The sequence below is a fragment of the Ceratina calcarata genome, unplaced genomic scaffold (assembly GCF_001652005.2).
Source record: "Ceratina calcarata isolate Rehan_Ccalc_2016 unplaced genomic scaffold, ASM165200v1 scaffold147.2, whole genome shotgun sequence".
Classification (NCBI taxonomy): Eukaryota; Metazoa; Arthropoda; class Insecta; order Hymenoptera; family Apidae; genus Ceratina; species Ceratina calcarata.
The window spans coordinates 144,712-165,712 of record NW_017135881.1 but is presented as its reverse complement, the minus strand read 5'-3'; the positions used below and the strand labels follow the sequence as shown (position 1 = coordinate 165,712).

General features: G+C 46.4%; 2 protein-coding genes across 7 annotated transcripts in view; one reads left to right on the top strand and one right to left on the bottom strand.

Moving 5' to 3' along the window:
* Positions 1-6,241, bottom strand: part of LOC108631500 (zinc finger protein 236) — a 42,795-nt gene extending 36,554 nt beyond the window's left edge. The window contains exon 1 of the mRNA XM_026819262.1: positions 6,195-6,241. The gene's annotated coding sequence lies outside the window, so the exon portion shown is untranslated. The remainder of the gene's footprint in view (positions 1-6,194) is intronic.
* The window catches only part of LOC108631513 (Down syndrome cell adhesion molecule-like protein Dscam2), a 112,641-nt gene that overhangs the window by 14,978 nt on the left and 76,662 nt on the right, over positions 1-21,001 (top strand). For all 6 annotated transcript variants that reach the window (XM_018035529.2, XM_018035501.2, XM_018035492.2 and 3 more), the window contains exon 2: positions 5,047-5,139. In XM_018035529.2, coding sequence (XP_017891018.1) covers positions 5,082-5,139 — 58 coding nt within the window. In that variant the 5' untranslated portion in view covers positions 5,047-5,081. The remainder of the gene's footprint in view (positions 1-5,046; positions 5,140-21,001) is intronic.

Genomic DNA, 21,001 nt, shown 5'->3' with positions numbered 1-21,001 from the left:
GAACGGATAGGTACGCATTGCATTTCATACGGTGCACGGTGAGAACATTTTCTCCCCTGGCTTTCACGTTAATTAATATCAGTTCGTTCGTGGCAACGTTACAAGATTTATTGCGCCATCGGGGCCTGCGGAAATTTCTCTGACGCGGATCGCCCGGGTTCAAGGACCTTACACGTATCGCTGCGACGCGTCGCTCCCGTTTGGTTTCATCGGGCGAACCGAAAAGTTTGCGCAAAGTTCACGGCTCGCGAAAACATCGCTAATTTTCAAGATTATTCGGCCTGTGGATCAACAATTTTCCAGCTGACGGTAATTTCGTCCGCCCGTGCGCGCGGTATACTGCATATTCGTAATAAATAATGAAACCGAGGACTTACGAGCGTGCATTATTCAACGCATGTACACGCGAATTCTCTTGGATTTCGTCCAAGCTGTAACGGTCGGAAATTAATTGTTCTTAATCAGACTTCCCTACGCGAGGACAGTCGAATCTCATATTTGCTTTATTTGTTATCTCTGAAACTTGTTAATTGTTCGTTCTGTGGTAAACTGCGAAAGAACTGTAGAGGAAGGGAAATGGAGTATTGATTTAAGAACAAATGAATTATACTGTCTTAGCGAAACTTCTTTTCTGCGACTTTTCCTTCTCGCGACTAACGCTGCGACAATTAATTCAGCCTCGATGAAGTCGCGCCGCGTCGCGCCGGGAGGGTCGGAAAAGAGACTCGAGAGGACAAGATCCTTGCAAGTTCGCGCGAATTGTACAAGAAAGTATCCGTGGTGCAAGCGAGACCTAAGGTGATGGAATAGCCGGGTGAAAAAAGCGTCGAGTGCGAGAACGAGACACGGATGAATGAAGGTTGGAGGAGGTCCACAAATAAGTAGTGTGGGGTAGGTAGAGGGTAGAGAGTTGCGAACCAGAAGAATACTCTTGACGTTGACAACGATGGAATGAAACTGTCGCGTTGAAGTACACCATGGCCTTTCTCCATCCTTGTACCTTTTTTGTCGTTACCCTCCGTTGCTTGCACGCTACTTCTTCCTTCTTCTTTTTTTTTTTACCGAGGCTAGCTGTATTAATTTCGTGCCCTAAGTAAATGGACGTAGCCGCGGAAAATTAAAAGAAAAAAACTTTCGTCTCGACGCACGGCTCCATTTACGCACATTTACAACACGTTTAAAGAGAGTTTTATTTTCTTCACCTTACATCTGCGTTGTTCATGAAAGACAATGCGAACCAAACAGATGTAACTTTTGAACAAAGGATTCGGGTAAATAATACGGGATGCTGAGGCACTTATTACGCTCGAACGTACTGTTAGGAAAGGGTTAGAAACTTCCCCGTTAAAGGGATAATATATTAACTCCGGTTAGGGGGCTCTCTTTTGTTCGGTGCTTATGAATTTCATATAAACTGGGGATAGCTGGAGAGAGAGATATATGCATTACGTGTACGTAGCATGACCATGATGTCTATACACGTACCTACGTACATACATCTACGTCAGCTTCGTGTGCCGTCACTGAATTTTGAATATAGTGCACGTATATTAAATTATAATTCACGTTTCGAGCAAACGCGGTGGCAAAACGTTAGTTGCAGTAGCTTTTCTAATTACGGTCTGTGTTTCAACTCGATTTGCTGTAAACTGATATAGTCTACCTCTCCATCCGTTGCGCTTTAGTTTAATTCGCGGAATCGGCGAATACTGGAAACGGGCAGGGAGATGAACCGAGTTTATACAACGATAGCCAGGCTTCATCTAATGGATCCGCGAAAATTCGATGGCCGATAAATTGACGCATTTAAAGCGGTCTCGGTCGACGGCCAGGCGATTAGGAGATAGGTAGACAGTCATAAAGTACCGGCTCGGGAACGACTTTATTTTAATAAAGACTCGCTAAATTGCAAAGCACTTTGCTAAAACGATTACCGCGGCGGGAAATTGCTTTTAGCGCCACAATTACGTTCGTACGTCGCCTTCCTTTCACCGTCACGATCCACCGCGCCACGTGCAACTGCGGGCCAAGATACCTCCACGGCTTCTTTCCGTTTCACTCCCAGCTCCCGTGGTCGTCTACGTCGATCACGTTTTACCTCCGACACCTTGAGCACGTGGATCCTCGTTTTCGCGTGTTACACTGATTTCCCTACCCCGCGCACGTGCCTCACATTCGTGAGAGACACGGTTACTCCGATCGCAGGCTCCAAATAGAAAGAGAAAAGCTGATCGATCGGTTTAAAAATTTCTCGCCGTTTTACTCGGTCCCACGTGATAGTTTTCGGAAATTTCTAATCTCCTCGGACTGCATTCACGCAGCTGCTCCTCCGAAATCTCTTTTCTTTTTTATTTATCCTACGTCTTTTAGTGTCGTGACGAATGACCACTGTTTTAAATCGACAATTCTTGGCGGATCTGGAAAATGGCGCGCCTATTCTTCGTTCGTAAACTTAATTGCAGACGGAGGGAATTGGTTCCCGGTTCCGTTTCATCGGCAGTCGGGTGAAGGTAATTCTACCCTCGTGCCGTGCCGCGAGAACAATGTTACCGGTTCGATCCCGGCCGACAAATATACTCCCGCTGGATGACCCAATCTTCGGGCCGAGTCCGAGAGCCACCCTCCTCTTTCATCTCTTGGACTTCGTGCACCGTCTCGCAAAAACTTCCTTAATCTTCCGAGCACATGAGAGGAACGGGTCCCTTCCGATATCGGTCTCTCGGACAAGTCGAATGCCAGAAATGCGAAACAGGCAGAGGGAGATCCTCGAAGGAGGTTGACGACAAATGAGTCAAGTGAAAAATAAGTTTAATCATAAAATTAGCAGCCATTCCAGTTGATTTTTTATGTACTGTTAAAGAATGCAAAGATGAACAAGAGAAGGTAGAACGTGACGTTCGACTGCGGGTGAAACCAACTGACTAGGGTAGATGGTTGACTGAAACGTGCGAGGGAGTGTGACGACTGTGATGTGTACGCGTTTGTGTGCGCCTATGACGTCTCTGACGGCGGGACGAGAGCAAGTAGTAAGATCAGAATGAGGGGCAGACGTGACAACGGGGCCGTGAAGCGAATCAAACGATTTTACGCTCTAAATTCCAGGTCTTTGCATCAACCCAGCGTAGGGGAGCTGGTAAGAAGTGGTAAAAAGTACAGTTATTTCGTTTCTCGGTAAAGTACCTGTATTCGTTTCTTTCGTATCGAGTCACTTCGTCTGTCTCGATGCCGCGATGATGCGATTGTAGATTAGGTCAATGAGAAACGAAGACGAATTCTTATAATAGAAAATTTTGGCGCAATATTTTTAATTAACCAGTTAAGTGTGTTTGACGACTATATCCGTCATCGCTTGATTATCGCGACACACACTGGGGCGCACTTTGCAAAATGATCGACACAGTTAACTGGTTAAAAGGTCTCAATTGAACATATGTTTTGTTCTAAAAATTGGAATGATTAAATTAAAAATCACGTTTGTTCGATCTTGTATCCTCCTCTTCAGATATTTTTGCACATTATTCGCGTTAACTTTTATCAAACATCGAACAGGTTCATCGTACCACGTTTATCAACATTCATATACTGCATATTTTATCTTCCAAGCAAAACAGACGTGCCTCTGTTAGTGTGCAAAATCGTGTTTGCAATAGCAAAATACAATAATTAAACAAACACATATCGTGCGGCAGCGTTCTCGGAACGCAGTTTAATAGCGCTAGAGGCAGCTTGCTCTCGGTCTCTTTACACCTTACTAATTAGTAAATATGTTGCGTATTTGCAGTGTACAGCTTTATAAACTGGGATACACACGGGTCTGTGTGTCTGACGATTTGAACAGTTAATGTTTCTGGGTTCGCACGATCTTCCGTAACCGCAATTTTCGTACACCTCTTAAATCTAGAATCCAATCTTATACTTAGACACGAATTGCGAACGTAGATCGACTTTTCAAATTAAACCCAGTAATAGAGATTTTGGAAATGGAAATTCGCGAATGGAGAGTTTAGTTCCGCATCGAGGTCGTTAACCGTGTCTGATTCTTCTGGGTCGGGACTGATTCAACGTTTCGCGGAACGTTACAGTTAACGGGCGCGTGTATATACACGCCTGGCGTACGTGTACATGTTCATTCATGTCGGCGACCCTCGCGGAAAATCGAGGCGAGGAAGGAGAATGTTCAATATTCAAGCGACGGTGGCTGGCTAGAGAAAGGAAGCGTTGGAGTGTGCGACGAAATACTAAACTCGTAAATAGAATACAACCCGAGAGTTGTATTTATATTCTCTTTGCGCTAACGCCGTATTCCTCCTTTGCGCGAGTTTACCAACGAAATCCGTCCTTGCCCGCTTTTGAAAGACCGCGCGATCAAAGCGGTCCCATCGCGCTCGCGGCTCTCGACCGTAACGGGAAAAAAAGTTCGCGCACGTTCGAGCGCGATGGATGTATTTCGCCTCCGTTCCGTTACGACATCGATTCACTGTCAGTTTCGTCGGTGTTCCTTTCCTGAAACCCGTTCGTTTCAGAGGAGGAATCTGCCAACGGTCCGTGTATTATACGCGGAAACATAAAAGTTGAACGAAAATAAAGAATAGAGGAAAAGAATAAGAGTATTGACGTGTATACAAAAACGATTCGCTGGCAGGCACGCATCGCGTATTTTATGATTATGCACGTCGCACGATGCTCACCGTCTGGGAGGACTTTCATTGAGCGGACAAACCCGTAGGCACGGATTCGAGAGGAAAAAAACCGTCGATACAGAACGGCGAGGGTTCGGGCACGAAGCGAGCGGGTGGTTACGGGGAGGGTGTCGGCCGAGAGAGAGTGTAGAGCGGGCAGTTTGCCAGAAAGGACGGGGCGAAAGGTGGGATGAGGTCCGATCGTGGGTATGCAATGAAACGGAGGAAGAGAGAAAGGAGAACCGGCGGGGGAGGGATGGGGCGGAACGGGGCGGAGGGTTGAACAGAGAAAGACGGGCTAGAGTTGGCTGGGATAGCGGATTGGGATGGATGGGTTGATTGATTGGGCACGCTTGTATTGTTTCAGGAGGAAGCTGAATCGACGTAACGGTCTACGCCAGGATGGCCAGTTGGCCGCTGAAAATCGTACTTCTGTCCAGCACCCTCATCCTTGTCCGCGGTAAGTAAGAACACAAATCTCCGCTTCGCCGTGCAGCGTTCCACTGCTGGAAGTCATTGCCGAACGGACCGTTTCGTTCCGTTTTGCCTCGACCGTCGACCATTTCGCTGTCTGCTGCTAATATCGCGGGGGATGTACTTCTGTTTCAACGGGAATCGGGGAAAAGGGGACCGCGTTTAGCCGAGTAAATATTTGCGTCGCTGAACGTAGAGCGAGAAAATGAGGGCTGTCACCCCTGCGTTTCTGCTGATGCAGAAGGTATGTGGCCAATGAAGTAATTCTCCGGTGGTAGAAATAGTCTTACCGTTTTTACGAAAACTTGATTTTCGATCTTCTCGCAAATGTACTTATCTCTGCGTCTCTTAAAGATATCGAAACCATGGAATTTATTGACTAAATCATAAAAAATTGTTATACCAGCTTCATATGAGATAACGACGATTCCGTCTGATCAGATTTTAGTAGGATACTGTAGAAACATTACACAACTGGATTTGCAAAGTACTGTTGAGTCTCCTTGTACATAAAACCGTTTCGGGCGTACACGTGCTTCAAACGTTTTCATTTTTACTATTTCTTTTTTTTTTTTGCATCAAAGACACTAAAAGCTACGGTCGGACGAACGATACAGAGAACTTTTAATATCGCGCGCACTCGTATCGAGTCGAAGCACGTCGGTTTACAGGGTACGGTAGAGGACGCGTATTTGCTTCGGTCGTTTTCGAACTCTCTTTACCCGGCTTGGAAGTTCCGGCGAAGTGTCCAGTGATTGATTTTCTGCCACTCGACGATCCGTTCGCTGTTTCTCCACCACGTGACGAAACCACTACGAGTGTCCATGTTAATCATGGACTTCGTTTTTATCTGTTTGACAATCGCAACTTTTCGTCGGACAACAACTTGTACTTCGAACTTGATAACTTTTCATGCTAATGACTTTCGCCTTCGTCGACTGACGAGGCCGTACGCACGTACCGGTCATTAATAACTTCTTAGAGCATCCATGATGTGACAGTAATCGTGTCAAAACGAAGCGATACTTGACGTATACTTACCGTTTCCATCGCGAGAAGTTCGGTTATTCAAACGACTCTTCGCGTCGTCGTACCGCGAGCGATCTGGAAACTTTTACGTCCGACTGGCCTGAAGTAATTTCGTTGCACGAGCCACTGGTGATGTCTTTGCCATTCGCTCCGAGCGACCGGCTTTTATTTATTGCTCCCCCTATAAACGTCCCTCGGGGTATTAAACTGCCAATAAATTTACCGTATTTCGCCCCGATGACAATTGGAGCTCCCACGGAAAAACGCACGTCCACTTTCTACCGCGAAGATACTTGTTGCCGTTCGTGCCTCGTCGTGAACATTTTCCATTCAGTTCCCGTGTCACCGTCTTGATTTCCTCCTGCGTTGTATTTTCTCGTCCCGCCTATTACGGTCCGGCTCTCTAGGGAATCATTAAAGTAACGCCACTATCCTTTGCGTAATTAAATGGCGGACTCGGAGAACTGTGCATAAACTTCTCGAATCAAGTTTACGAGCGTTGAAAAAGTTAGCAGATATTGAATATCATTGCGAACGCGTTTCAACGTTGTCTCCCCGGATGCTCGTAAAAACTTTCTAATCGCCGCGAATCCACCTTCCCTCTCGTTCCCCTTGTCCCTCGCCTCGTCTCGGGGAGACTCCGAGTGATGTCGTCGCTCTTCTCCTCCATCGATCCTCTATCGAGGCGGAAAACGCGCGCGACAGAGGAAATCTCTGCCTCTAAAAATCGGTCGGGTCGGGCCGAGATACATCGAATTCGTGTTACCCGAACCGCGAACTTCGACTGTCAACGCGATTGCCACTGCCTCGAAACTTTCTTCGCCACTTTCTCACCCCTCGAATTCTCGAATTGTGAAAGGGACACGCGCGCGTACGAGCGCACACGCTACCATTCTATACTCGCTCGGAATTCATGGTACGTGCACGGCACGCGGTGCTCGCTTGCTGGTTTCCGACCGTGAACCATTTGCGAAGGGATAAATAGCAGGGAAGGGGCGAGAAGGAGAGACTGAGAGAGTACGCGTCGAGTGATTTGGGAAGGTAGTTGCGGCTTCGCTATGGGGATGAGGGATAGGGTAGATCGACCGAGAGGGGAACGGGAAAGGGAAAAGAGATAGAAAAGGAGGAGTAAGGGGAAATGGGAAAAGAAGCAAAAGAAGGCTGCGAGGCGGGGTACAAAGACGGTGGTGTTAGCAGCGGCGATGGTGGCTTAAACGAGGGAGGAGGAGCGGGTGCTTTCTTAAAGATCTGAGCCGGGGCGCACTTGTTGCGCGGAAAAGGAGCATGGGGCGATGCCAAGGAAGGAAGGAAGGAAGGAACAGGCGTGTGCAGGCTTGGGAACTGTCGGTGAAAGGTGGGGGCGTACGAGTCGGGACGGGAACGGAGAAAAACGGCGGTAAGCAGTAGAAGGAGATTTGACGGCGATGGCGAGAGTTGTAGCGGGATAGGTGAGGAAAAGATGGGGATGCGGGGGTGGAGGTACGGTCGGGGAATCGAATTGATTCTCTTTTACGGGCTAGCGTTACTTTTCCTTACGGGCCTTGCAATCCTTACCTCTTGACCGTGCTCTCTTCACGGTCTCCTTCGTCTCTGCTCTACTGTGTTCAGCTCCTTGGTTCTCTTTTTCGCGGCGCGTTATTTATTTATCAGCTCCCGCACGTAGCCTCCCTCGTCCTCGTGTAAAAGACCTCGCGAGAGGCGCTTCTTTCACCGAACCTTTTATTTGGTATTTTTCCTCTCTGCTTTCTTTTTCAACTGACCGCTCCTTACCTATTTTTCGCTCCTCTCCGTCGTCCCTTCCATGTCTGCAGTACCAATATCCTCTTCCATTTCTTTTGCTCGGCGTCCGATGGTGAAAGGCAGCTCTTTTACATTGGCGCGAGGAATCGGCACTCGCCAATTGCGATGGAAGGACGAGAAGACTTATTGAGATTCCTTGCGGACAACGGCCCTCCAAGGCTTTCAGGATCGATGCCCGAACGCGCGACCAATTGCAACGATCCGTCAGTTATAGGTGAATATCGTATATCGGAGGAAACTAATAGTCCTGTGAGATGATCGATCACGAATGTGCAATCGAACTGTTCCGCCATTTTTTTGCTTCACCTCTAATGTATTATACATTTGGCATTCAATCGATCACCGCCGATTCGTTGTTTCTTAATTCTTTACACTCATGGACGGAGAACAGTTTGCATATAATTACTTCTTCATTTTTTTTTAATCAAAGAATTTATCAAATTACTCTTGAGGTAAATAACGATGGATATCAAACTGACGTACTCTAATATTCTATAATATGCATTGCAAATGGGAGGGAGAAAGTATGCAAAAGTTCGCACAGTGCCTGTAGTTTATTAATTCAAGATGGATAGGGGGATAGGTCTGAAAAAGCTAAAAGAGAAGAATGATGCTCTTAAGTTTATTAGCCTTGGTACAAAGACGGAGCGATGGTAGGTAAAGGCTACGACCAAGATCGGTCCAGCAGGTCCGTTGAACTTCCGGGCTTGAGAGAATTCACCATGTTACTTATTTATCAGTGTCTACACGTATGTACGTATGTACGTAGCGGGCCACAACCCAGCAAGGAACCACACGCGACTAACATCTCTTGGGAAAAAGGCACTTTCCGCTCGAGCAGATAGAATCAGCTGGGCCCGGATTGAATTGGAGCCCTGAGAAAAAAGTTATTGGGATTCCTTACGGGATATGAGGTGTCGTAGTTTACGTAGAATTTCGATACGAGATGATCGATAACGGATGGTGCCGTCCTATTAGTCGGCGTTTCTGACTTATGCCTTATAATCTGGCGAAACTCGAAGTCGAGGCTATTCGTTGCTCTTCAATCGAGAGGATTAAACAGCAAAAGGTGCGCGTGCCTTTACTTATTCAACTTCTCCAGGAAACTAGATTCTCGGGCATGTCGGCGCGGCGCGGCAGCGCTCTGTTGAATAAGGAGTGCCAAGTAACAACGTAGATAGAAACTGCCAGTTTCCGAGGTAACCTTTTTTCTCCTATTTCTTTCCCCCTCCCTTGCCGAGCTTGTTACGAGAAAAATGAAGGTGAGATATTTCTTTGTCGTGTCCCTCGAGCGCCTCGCAGCGCGGAAATTCTTTTATACTCGACGACTATGCTTTACGCCTGTCTCTTAAACTTTGTTTCCGTATCTGATGTCGATATCTCTCTCGGAGAAACACGCGTTTTGTCGACGATTACAGAAACTTATTTTTATCGCGAATGTACGAGAAGGTTTCACGGGAGTCCGATTTCTCTCACTAATGATCCGCATTCATTCGATTCGTTCACCGTTAGATGTTTATCCAGCGCACAGTCGTACTCGTCGTAAATTAGTATAACCCAGGGCAGATGCCGAGGGCAGACAGAAATTTGTAACGCCCTTATTGATTTCAAGATTGTCGCTGTGGCACGCGACTTTGACAGAAACGGCGCGTCAGGCAAGAGCGTAAGTTGGTAATTGGGACTCGGATAAGTATAGCCCGTTACGTTCGACGTTCGACGATCTACGTCGATCTGTCCAATCGCGGAGCCCAGCGCTGGAAACTCTCCAACGTCATTTAGGATGTCTACATTCACTGGCGTCGTTCGATTGGATTCGGTTTTCCGGAAATTTAACCGAGCGTATGATTTCGAGAAGTTTTACGGGACGGTTTCCGGCCCCGAGCCACCGTTCTCGTGGAATCAACCTCGAACGGTCGCCGATAATCCTCGATAACGTTCGCGTTGATAAGCGGCCGCGGGGATCTATCGTAATCTATAAGAAGGAAATCCTCCGGAGGAGGTGGGGAAAGGAACTCCGCGAATTTCACTCCTTGCAAGTTCGCCCGGATAAAGGATTTCTGTTTCGCATGGAATCGGCCCCCGTAACTTCGATCTAAATTTATCGAACGGTTAATTGAAATGAAGCGGGTAATCCGCTTCGTTCTCCGGCAAGATTTCTCTTTCGCTCTTTTTTTTTCCATGCTGCCGACCAGTCGGTCGAAGAATCTGCCTTTATCGGGGCCGGGTTGCGGGCCTTCGAAGCACGGCAAGAAACTTTCGCAAAAGAATTCAAATTAGTCGATCCACGGAATTTAACTATCCCATTCGAGGTTCGCTGATGAAATTTTCGCCCGGGAGTATTGAACTCGCCTCGCCGCGCGCCACCGCCCTCTCCGACGACGACGTGTGCCTTATTTTTACACTATCGATTTCGTTCGCCTCTTTGACGTTGAAACTTGCATTATTCAACGATCCTGCCGAGTGCTATTCCGATTCTCCATTCGTATACAGGACATTACAAATTCACCTTCTTCTTCTTCTTCTTCTTCTTCGTCTCCTTCTCCGTTAATCCTGTTCGCCTATTTGATATTTTTGCACGTTTCAATTCTGCATACGATCTCGCGTAACACGATAATTATTTCATCGAGACACTCTTTGGACCGTCTGTGTGCGATCGTTTCCCAAGGTAATCTGATCCGGGAAAGAGGATTTTCGTTGGCCGCCCCTTTTCAGGAAGCAACCACCGTATCAGAACTGGCTCCATGAACCGTGTACAATGCGTAGCAACACCGACATGAATTATGCCGCTCCGGGAACACGTTGAATTATATACCGCCACCGCAATTGTTGAGTACCCCAGGTTGGGCCGGGACGAATTTAATTAACTCCGACTAAGGTACTAAAAAACTGTTCATTGTTCGCATAATCAAAACAATACTTCCGATTAATTAATGTCTGCTCTAGTTACGGCAAATGGTAGTAAAAAATGTTCAACACGGTTAAGCCTTGTAACAACAGAGCAGAAGCAATAGCGCGCGTGGCGCGAGTGCACCGAATGCAAAACAAACGCGTATGCGAATGTTTGCGATGCTTTCAAGTGGACATAAGGGCAACGAAAAAGGGCTGTAAATACCGGTGTGATGAAAAACGGTGTGATAACTTATGTGGAGTATGTTAATCCGTGACGTGGCGGCCGCTTCGCCTGTCGCAGTAGTATAACTCCGGCTTGGTCAGACCGCATGGGTTTATATTATTTCATTAGACTTTCTGACCTGAAGAGCAACTTGTGTATTTAGTTATCGCATTCGCATATAAAATGTGGTTTCCGAATACTATAATCCCATTTTGACTGATTCGTAAGTATCAAAATACGTACGTTTCTTATCCCTTTCACTACGAAAGGCGTAAATATACGTCCTGAAAAGTCCATCGATATATACGAAAGACGTAAATATACGTCCTTAGAAGTCTATCGATATATTCAAGAGACGTAAATATACGCCATCGCAGCGTCCGACGTGTGTATAACGCGCCGTCCATATTGATGGATTATTCCGAAATCGCGCCGTAGTGAAAGGGTTATACAGTATTCTTACGATTATGAAATTCTTTCGTACGTTTTTTATACAATACTACATATACAGTACATATTATATGAAGTAATACAATATGAGTTAAAAGCTTTGACACGGACGTCTGAAACATTTGATATGAAAGATAGCACGTCCATAAATTGGTAGAGAAACCTTGAAAAAGTCTGCAGGTTTCATAGCCAGACAAGCGTTACTGAATCTGCACACAGGATCTCGGATCTGGTTGGGTCGTTCTCTTTCCGCGGGGAAGTGTTAAATAAACAAATTTAAGCGAGACCGACGTCGGCGTCGCGAAAGAAACGAGGGGAACGTGCCAGTATCAACAGAGTCGGCGTTTAAGCGTAGTTTCGCCCAATGGTGGAGTCGGCGCAGATGGCCCCGACACGATCCTCGGTGTTCAAGTGTCGCCCAGACATTTAACGAAAGGCGGCCGTGAAAGAGGCGTCGTCGGTGATAAACGGGCGTCGTTTTCACGCGACGCGAGACGTCGACGACGTTGGCTAACGAAAAGGAGTACGCGTGTAACCGTGTGCACGTACAGCCACGATTGCATAAGGGCGCAACCCTTTTCTACACGTTTTTGTTCGAATTTTTTTACCCCTTCGAATCGTTTTTCTTTTCGTCAATTGACAAATGCCAGTTTGCGCGTACGGATTAAATAAATGCGTAAATGCACGTATTTATTTTAGTTCTCGTGAGTTTGTCAAAGTGCTCGCTTTGTATCGAGAAAATTTTTCGTTCCGCGATACACGATTCGCGTCAGCGACGGATTTTGATCGTTTTCATTCTTGTCACATGAAAAACGAATTTGAATAGAGTATTTTTTAATTGCTCGTTGTGTGAACAAGTTTATGTTCGTCTTTTACCGAGCGATTAACGAAACTCAACAAATTATTGTTGCTGGTAAAAACAAACGCGTGCGCGTTGTAGTTCCTATTGAATTTTCCTGTATAGGGCAGTTGCAGAGTATATTAAACGCTCTGAATTGTATAGCTGAAAGGTTTAATATGGTTCCGTAAGCGTTACATCCGCTAGCTCTTTAATATCACAGTTTATTGAAATGAAATTAACTCTGCATATGAACTGCGACAGGCTGAGAGCCACCGCGAGCACCGAAGTGAACACACTGATATACGCACTATTAATATTCGTGTAAAATTATGCGATATTATACACTAACGCGACCTTGACAAATGAAATTAAGCCGACAAACCCTGCTAAATATGTAATCCAATCGTAGTTTTCACCAGGCTACTAATTATATTTAAAATCTTATTTCGCTTTATAATTACTTCGTGTACAGTATATTAAATTCGATCGGGGTATACCTGTAAATCTTGTATAACCACGAGTTGCAACACCTGCGAGGTGCAAGTACAGTTCAAGCATTTGACTAATTTTAAGCCGAGCTGTTCTTGAAAACACCCTCTAATTTCTTCCTTCCGAATTGCTGAACGCAGGGAGGAGATGCGAGGAAAAAAAGAGCGTAATGAAAACATTTCATGAAATTACTCCTGTGCTCCAATTTCGTGCGATTCACCCGGTTCCCGCGATATGTTAATCGGTATCGATCGCCGGTACAAGAAATTCCGAGCCCGCGAAACTTCTAATTAAACCAGGAGCTGCACATCCCGCCGGCGGCTGGAACAAAACAGCGAGAGGTCCAATTGCCGTGACCCGTGACTTAACAAATGTAATTGCTACGGTCGCCTCTGCACGGTGAGAAGTACTCGTTCGGCTAATGACGCGAGGCGTCATTAATCGCGACGCGCGAACACGCCCCACCGCTCGATCCGAGCAATTAAGCCGAATTTTTCATCGGTCGCGGCGCCGCGCAACGCGTAACGTTTCAGGAGCGATCGCGATTTTCATTTCAACTGCTGATATTTCATCGCGGCCGTGTAATTTGCAACATTAACGGCGGCACACGAGCGGCGTATAAATTTGCGAGCTCGGAGCGGTGACGATTTTCGCCCACGAGAGCGCCTGTTCAAACAATTTCCTGGTACATTTAAGTCGAAACGGGTTCGCTAGAATTTCGTTCCCGGCCTCGCGACTTGTTTATAAATTTCCGTCCTCTGCGATCGCAAACTTTCCAGCGTCACTCTTTTGCGGGAGGAACCACCGACTGCGAAATAAGTGGGAAACGAAACACCAATTTGACGCGATCTTCGAGCAGGAGCAAGGAAAAAAAACGCTGGGAAATGTGTCTGCACGTTCGCGTTCCGTACATGCAATACGTTTTACCACGCCCGCACGTTTTGCAGCGCTCGTCATTGTTACAGCAATTAAACTCAAGTGGGTCGCAATTTGAAAATTCTCCACGTGCTACGTTATTGTTTGCCCGTGTTTTAATGGTAATTCGTGGCGTCAGCCGTGAAGATGGTTTCTCGTTCCAACAAAAGTAAAATAAACGAAATTACGAATGGATGAATTTTTATCGAATTACGTCGGTGCCACAAGAATAATCGTTAATTATGATTAATTTGCCGAAATAAATATCGCGATCGTGATTTAGATAGGAACAAGATGAACGTGTATCGAGTTGAAAACAATTTAGCAGTAAATCTACTAAGTCAGGCGATTATCTTAATTTATTATTACTACTCAAACGAGGATGATATATTCAATGAGTCGAGATCAAATTTGTATTTACACGAGAACGTAATATCGTCTGCATTTTGTTGGAAAATTCGCGAATTAACGAAGGTATTTTAAATCCTTCTCTCTCTCTTTTCCCTTTCTCTCTCCGTCCGTCTCTTCCGTTAATTTCACCGTGTGGCAAGTTGACTCGTATCGATCCAGTCCAATTTCCGTTTCCTCTTTGCTGCATGCGCGCGTCTTGTAATATCGAAGATGCCCGCGCGCGTCACGCGTTTCACGGTACAATTTCTCCGTATTCTCTCTGAACGGGAGCGGGAATTATTGGTAAGGCATTGAAGTATACATCAGTGGCCGGAGCGATGTATTAGGCCTTCACGAGGCAACAATGTCGATTAAACCGCGTGACATGGTTATGATGCCTGTTACAATGAACGGGAACCAGGAATTGAATTCGCGCCGCATTCATTGTTAATGCTAATCATGTACTTTCACTGGAGCAGGGTTATTAATCGTTCTCAGTCAGAACACGCGTTGTTCCAACCAATTTATCGTATCCAATTTCGACGGTTTGAATACATTAATTATTTTTATAGCTTGTAAATCGTAAGGTAATCGAACGCGGGAAGGTGTTTTGCTTGTTGACGATCTTCAGGTCGAGAGACATCGCGTCGCCGCGTTCAAAGAAACGAGAAAGTTTGCGGGGTACCGTCGATGACGTTTAATGTTAAATGCGATGTTCCGCGTGGGCGGTGGGTAGACGAGTGTTTTCCTTTCCTGGGGCTTTTCCATTACCTCGAACCGGAAGAAGTCGCGAAAATATAGTTTGGAGGACTTACACCCGGAGCATCGGTTTTCACGAAGTTTTCCCTACGCCCTTCGTCCGCTTAATCCTGCCGAAAAGAGGACTTTATTAATAACGGCAGACGCCACGAGCGATCCACTCGACTGCTTATTCACGCGTTGCCCAGCCAACTATTTCGTTCGCGAGCCGGCTATGTATAGTAAGCATACTTTGCGCAAGGGAAAATCGTAATGTTGGCGTTGAATTCGCGACTGTAAATTGAGGAAACGAGCAATTATGTACGTGCGCGTGCCCCTCGTGGTAAATGGGCATCGCGCTCTGCGACTCGCATCAGTTTGCGTGCGTTTAATGGACGCGCGTGCACGAGCCTAGTATAAACAGTATGCGTATACACACGTATGTACATTTCGTTAGCATTTGTAAACTGGCAGAATAAACTTTTTGCTCGCCACGCACTTCTGCACGTATACGCAGAATCTTAAATGAAAATTAATCGGAAATAATCGCTATAAATAGAAGGAAATGTCGCGTGAATATTTCGTCGGTGACAAATTCACTTACGACCCGTTCGTTCGACGTATTCCAATAGGATAGGGTAGACGAGTTAAACACCTCCTACGGGAAATTCAGATATTTATGATATCGATATCTCCGACGTCGAGCTCGAGGGCGGATTATAAACGAAATTAAAAAGGAAACCGAATTACGGATCTGCGATGGGAAGTCCCGATTTTTGAAACGCGTTCCGCTCGTACCTGTGTACGCGTCTGAGCTCAGTACCATTTTAGATGTGTCCGTCGCCCTGCTCTTGCTTGTTAACTAGTTAAAGCCATTGTGTTCGTACGACGAAGCGTAGGATGATGACGGGCAAGCGCGGGCGCATTCTGAGGCTTTGCCTGACGGCGCCCCAGAGACGTATCTGGAGATGTCTGGAGACGTGGAACGACGACGACGTCGACGAGCGGCGACACCGTGATGCCAGGCACGGGAGGAACCTCAGTAGAGGAGACGAAACGCGTCGGAAACAAGAGGTCCACGGTGTTCCGCTCGTGGGTTGAAAAAAGAAAAGTGATTAAGTCGGGAGGCCTGTCATCCTACCCCTTCTACCCTCCCCTGTTCTCGTCGTCGTCGTCGTCGTCGTCGTCGTTGTCGTTCATCGTTCCTGGTGCACCCCAACTTCTAGTCGATAATTAACAAGTCAGGCCAGTCGAGTCACTTAAGCGTGCTGCGTCGCCGTCTTTCTCGTCGTCCTGTTGTCCTCGACTTTGTCCCGTTCCTATGGTCGCACTCGTAATTTCTACTCATCCCCCCTACTTCGAAGCCGTGAGATCCTTTCCTTTCTTGTTTTTTTTCCTCTACCTGGTTCGTACATCTCTGTTTCGTTGCACGTCGAAGCTAACGCTGTGAACAGCGGTTTAATTGTTAACGAGAAAAGTTTGCATTTTCGAGTGCACATCCCTGTTCCCGCGCTCGTTGCCTCTTCCCTCATCGCGCAACCCTTCTCCCCCCCCCCCTATCGTGTACCGTACGTACTCCGGTAACAAATTCCGTGGATCGTTGTCGATCCCTCTCGGTTCAGCGTCCGCAGCCTCTGGATTCCCTCTCGTACTCGAACCAATGGGACCGTGGATCGGCTTTCTCATTGTCCGCCGTGAATACAGCTCGTTTTAACCTTTTGCACTCTTCGTTGTTAGCACACCGGCCGGGGGCTGTAAGCGAAACGCGCGATCATCGAGCCCTCGACTCGTCCCCTTCCAACTCAGAGTCGTCGTTTCCCAACGGTTGTTCCGAAATTGTTACTAATTGGAGAACCCGTTTCAGTTTTTCCACTTGATCCCGTCCGCGCCGTGAAATAACGATAAGTTCCACGCGGAAGTTGTACTAAACTAACAGTGATCGTTTTTATCGTCTCGTTCTCCTCGTTTCTATGCGATCCTCGTTAAACTTGATTCTTATTGTTTCGCGTCTAATAACCAATAATTGTCCGATGGCTCGCTCGAAGAGAAGTTTGTTTAATTGATCAGCACCGGGCTGGTCGAAAAGCTATTGCTTTTGATCTAAGGAAACGTATCGCTTTTGACCTAAGGAAACTTCTGTTGCTCGCGTTTCCTTTTCTTTTTTTTTGGAGTAAAGCCCAGGGGCGAACGCCACGACGGATTTTTCGTTTACGCGCCGCGCGTATCCGTTGTGTGCGAACCGTGCGAGCAGAGAGCCGGGTCGAGTTCTTTGAACCCGCGCTCGCGCGATCCCTCAACGCGAGCACCGGCGCGCCTTTCTCTCTCCGTTTCGGCCTCGCCGGTGAGACCGGCATTGCTCATAGTCGTTGCTTTGGGAGGAATGCTCGAATTCAGACTGAAAGGGCCGAAGTGGGAGCGAGAAGGACGTGGAACGAAACGAGGGCCAAGCAGACGATACTTAGGTCGGGATAGAGGAGAGAAGTCGATTCGACTCTGGTAACGAGAGTATCGAGAGGGATGATCCACCTTCCGGACCTGGAAGCCTCGGAACTCGTGTGACGCTCGCCTCGGCACTCGTTAACGACAACTCGATGATACTTGCACACTTAACCCGAGCGCTATCGACCCACGATTTTTCCTTTGCCGTTTCCTTTTCGCGCGCGGTTCGCAATCGTTTTTACGACATTTAACGACGAGTTTTACCCGGATAAAAAAATTAATTTATGTCACCGCGGTCAGAGGTTGAATTCGTTGAAAAGCTTTAGCCGAGCCTGTACTCACCGAGAGAGGTTTGAGAAGAGGAACAGCTGAGAGGGAAGGAGGAACATGATTGAGAGAGAGAGCGAGTGGCAGAACGAGGTAGAGAAACCTAGGGTGCGTCGAGAGTATAAGTGCACCAGAAGGGGTGACTACCACCGCCATCCCCCTTCTGGTACCGAGGGAGGGTTGAGTTTCCTATGGTTTAATTGGGCGCGAAATCATTTCCGATGCAATGCGCGCGGATGCAGCCGCGACGACGAGTAATCATCGTAAAAGCTCGGCTTCTCTCTCCTTCCTCCCGTTTCCTATCTCTCCTCTCTCGCTGTTTCTTTCTCCCCTCAACTCCTTCGTTTCGTTCCCTCATCCACCCCGTTTCGCGCTCTCTCGCTTCTCTTTTTTTCTCCTTTCCTTCACCCTTTTCGTTCTTCCCGTGTCACCGTCCCTCCTTTCGCGGTCCGTATCGTTTCTCGAGACTGGGGTCTTCAAAAGAGAACCGCGATCGATACGCTCAGTGTCACCCATTACATCCGCTTTCTACTGTCTCATATTTTTTACCCGACGTTGACCATCCTCCTTGGACATTAAACTCGTCCAACACTTAAGATATATCGTGAGTTGGACTTATAAAAATACAATTCGTCGCTTCGAACAACGTTGGAATACATTCTCCAATTTATAATACAACTCGGATTTAAATATGCTGATGGGATTCGAAATTCGCCATTGTATCTCTCTTCGTTGAATTTGCCCGATGTCGATCGGCGCAATTGTTTTTAAAAGCACCTTTCAATTTATGCATCGGTGACCATTTAATCGGGCCGGCTTTATTATTATCACTGCCGTTATTTTGTACTACGGCCGCGTAAAACAGCAACGATTCTAGCGATATTAATTTCGCGACAGCGACCTGGCGCAGAATTTCGGTTACTCGCGCGCGAGGGTTCGCGAGAGCGTGCCGGCTGGCCGCAGAGAGGAAATGCGGAGATTGCACGCCATCATCGCGTCGCCGTTTGGATTTCCGATATTCGGCAATTTCCGCTAAGTGACCGGCGCCGGTGTGGCCGTCATTAGCCCACGTGCGTATCTTTGTTCGATTTGAAATCGATTAAGTCCCCCCGACGACTCTCCCATTTCTAAAAAGTGTCCATCACTCAATAATCAAGCTTCGGTAGTCTTTGGAATTAGTTATTCCGGTCTGCTAGTGAAACATTGATTTTTAATCTCGCTGCTTTCAGATGCTATTTCTGAACATCTTTTTCAGTCTCTCGTTAAATTAATTTATGATTCCCGTACGTAGAGTCCATTTCATAGCCGTTCGTGCGAGCGATCATCGATCATTCGCCACGTTGTGCAGCATACGTACGCCCGCCTGGGTTGTTTCACGCTTAATTTGCGACGGGGTCCGTAACAAGAAAAAAAGAGAGATATGAATGTGTACCTACTCTGTCGCGGGCCATTTAATCGCGTATCAAAGCGAGAGGCCGTAGTCGGTTGCAGGCCCGACGACAGGTTGTATACCGTGTACAGCGTGAACGAACGTGTACTTTACTGTCTCCGGAACGAGTTCGCGAATAGGTATCGCGTATTATAAACGTGGCGGAAAATGCAGCTTTGTGTGCCGCGTGCCGGTGAAAGGCGCGGCCAACTATCGCTTGTCCAATAGCTAAAGTAGACGGTTATAACGGTGGAAGCTTTGTAAGTCGTGCTTTTCCGTTCCTCATCCTGCGTTTGTCATATCGTTATCGCCAGGGAAATGTTAAACGGAGGAAAACGGAAGGTCGTTGACACTCGCCGCGAGTACAAAGCCCAGGAAATTGCGAAAGTACTTCCAGGATCCGGTGTGCTTTTACGGCGTCGCTATTCTTATTTGGAAGCAGAGGACGTCGCTGAAACGCCGGCAGATTAAATTTGATCAATTAAACATATCTAATTAAATCGTCCTGCTGCTTGGGAGAAATGCGCTCCGCGTCGATCAAGACACGCGTATACTTTCCCGAGATTATGCAGATTATAACTGGTGGAGCCGGGAGCTATTGAACGAGTCAGCGTTCTTGAAATTGAATTTTTTTTTAAACCAGGATAATTGCAGCCGTGGGGGCGCGAAAAGTCGTAGGACTAGCTAAATCCATGTTTCTTGTTATTATTAATATTATTTTGATGTTTTTTCTTATCTTATTATTACTGTTATTACTATTATTATTATTATTACTTCGATGATTTATCCTATCATTCTCAACTATCTTATTACTATTATTATTCTGATCTCTTATTTTATTTTTTGTTATTCATTCTTACACAGAACTGTATTAATTACTGTTATTTATGTAGCAAAAATGGTTCTACTCGTTAATAAAGTTAAAGTTAAATCTTTGATCGGTGGCGGAATTCTTTCGAATCGGCGAAGGGGCAAATTAAAATTATTCGGCTACGTAATAACGACGGAAATACAAGCGCACGTACCAGTGAGCAGGAAGCCAATAATCAATTCCCTATCAAATCAAACAGATTAATTATTAACTTCATTGATGCGTGAACCCGTTTTCATTATATTACGGGGCGAATGTAGATACGTGCCCCGGCGAATTTAACGAGTGACCTGTATTTCTTCACTATTATTTATTTGAAAACAATATTTAATACGTCGATGTGTTATTGCTTTTTATTATTGCTGCTTTTTTTCAATTCGAATCCGTTTTCGATACATTTCCATTTTTCATTTTTTCGGCGATCGTAATTCAATAATCAATCTTAGATTAGATAGAAGGAAAAATACAAAAGCCATGATTGGAAGCTGTTTCGTTTATTACTGAAATTCTGTTACAAAGAAATGTTCTCAACGCAGATTTCGCGAGCACAGTGCCAGGTTGAAATCAAAGTCGAGTACAAAGCAATTCCAATCAATGGAATCGTTTAATTCCACCTCGTATGAAACGATCGGTTCGAAGAAAACAGTTTCCGCGTCTGGGATGGCGTGGCGTGGCGAGACGCGATTTTGCAACGTGGGTAGGAAACTTGGCGCAGCTGCTACCGTCGTCGCTCACCTTCTCGCCCGCAATTTATGCTAAGTGAATTAACATTGATCTGGCTGGGAAATATGGGTTCGTTCCGGCAGACAGACGCGTATGCGCTCGCTCGAGTTTACCGTTACCTTGCGTATTCGAATTTTACGCGCTCGCACACGTTCGCGTATACATACGCTGTATATATGTACACATACGTATGTATTTTCTGCTCCATATACATACAGAGGCCATACATCGTCCCCGAAGCGTTACGGAGCTTTCGTTCAGTCGGTTTAACACGAACAGGAATGAGCCATGAAAG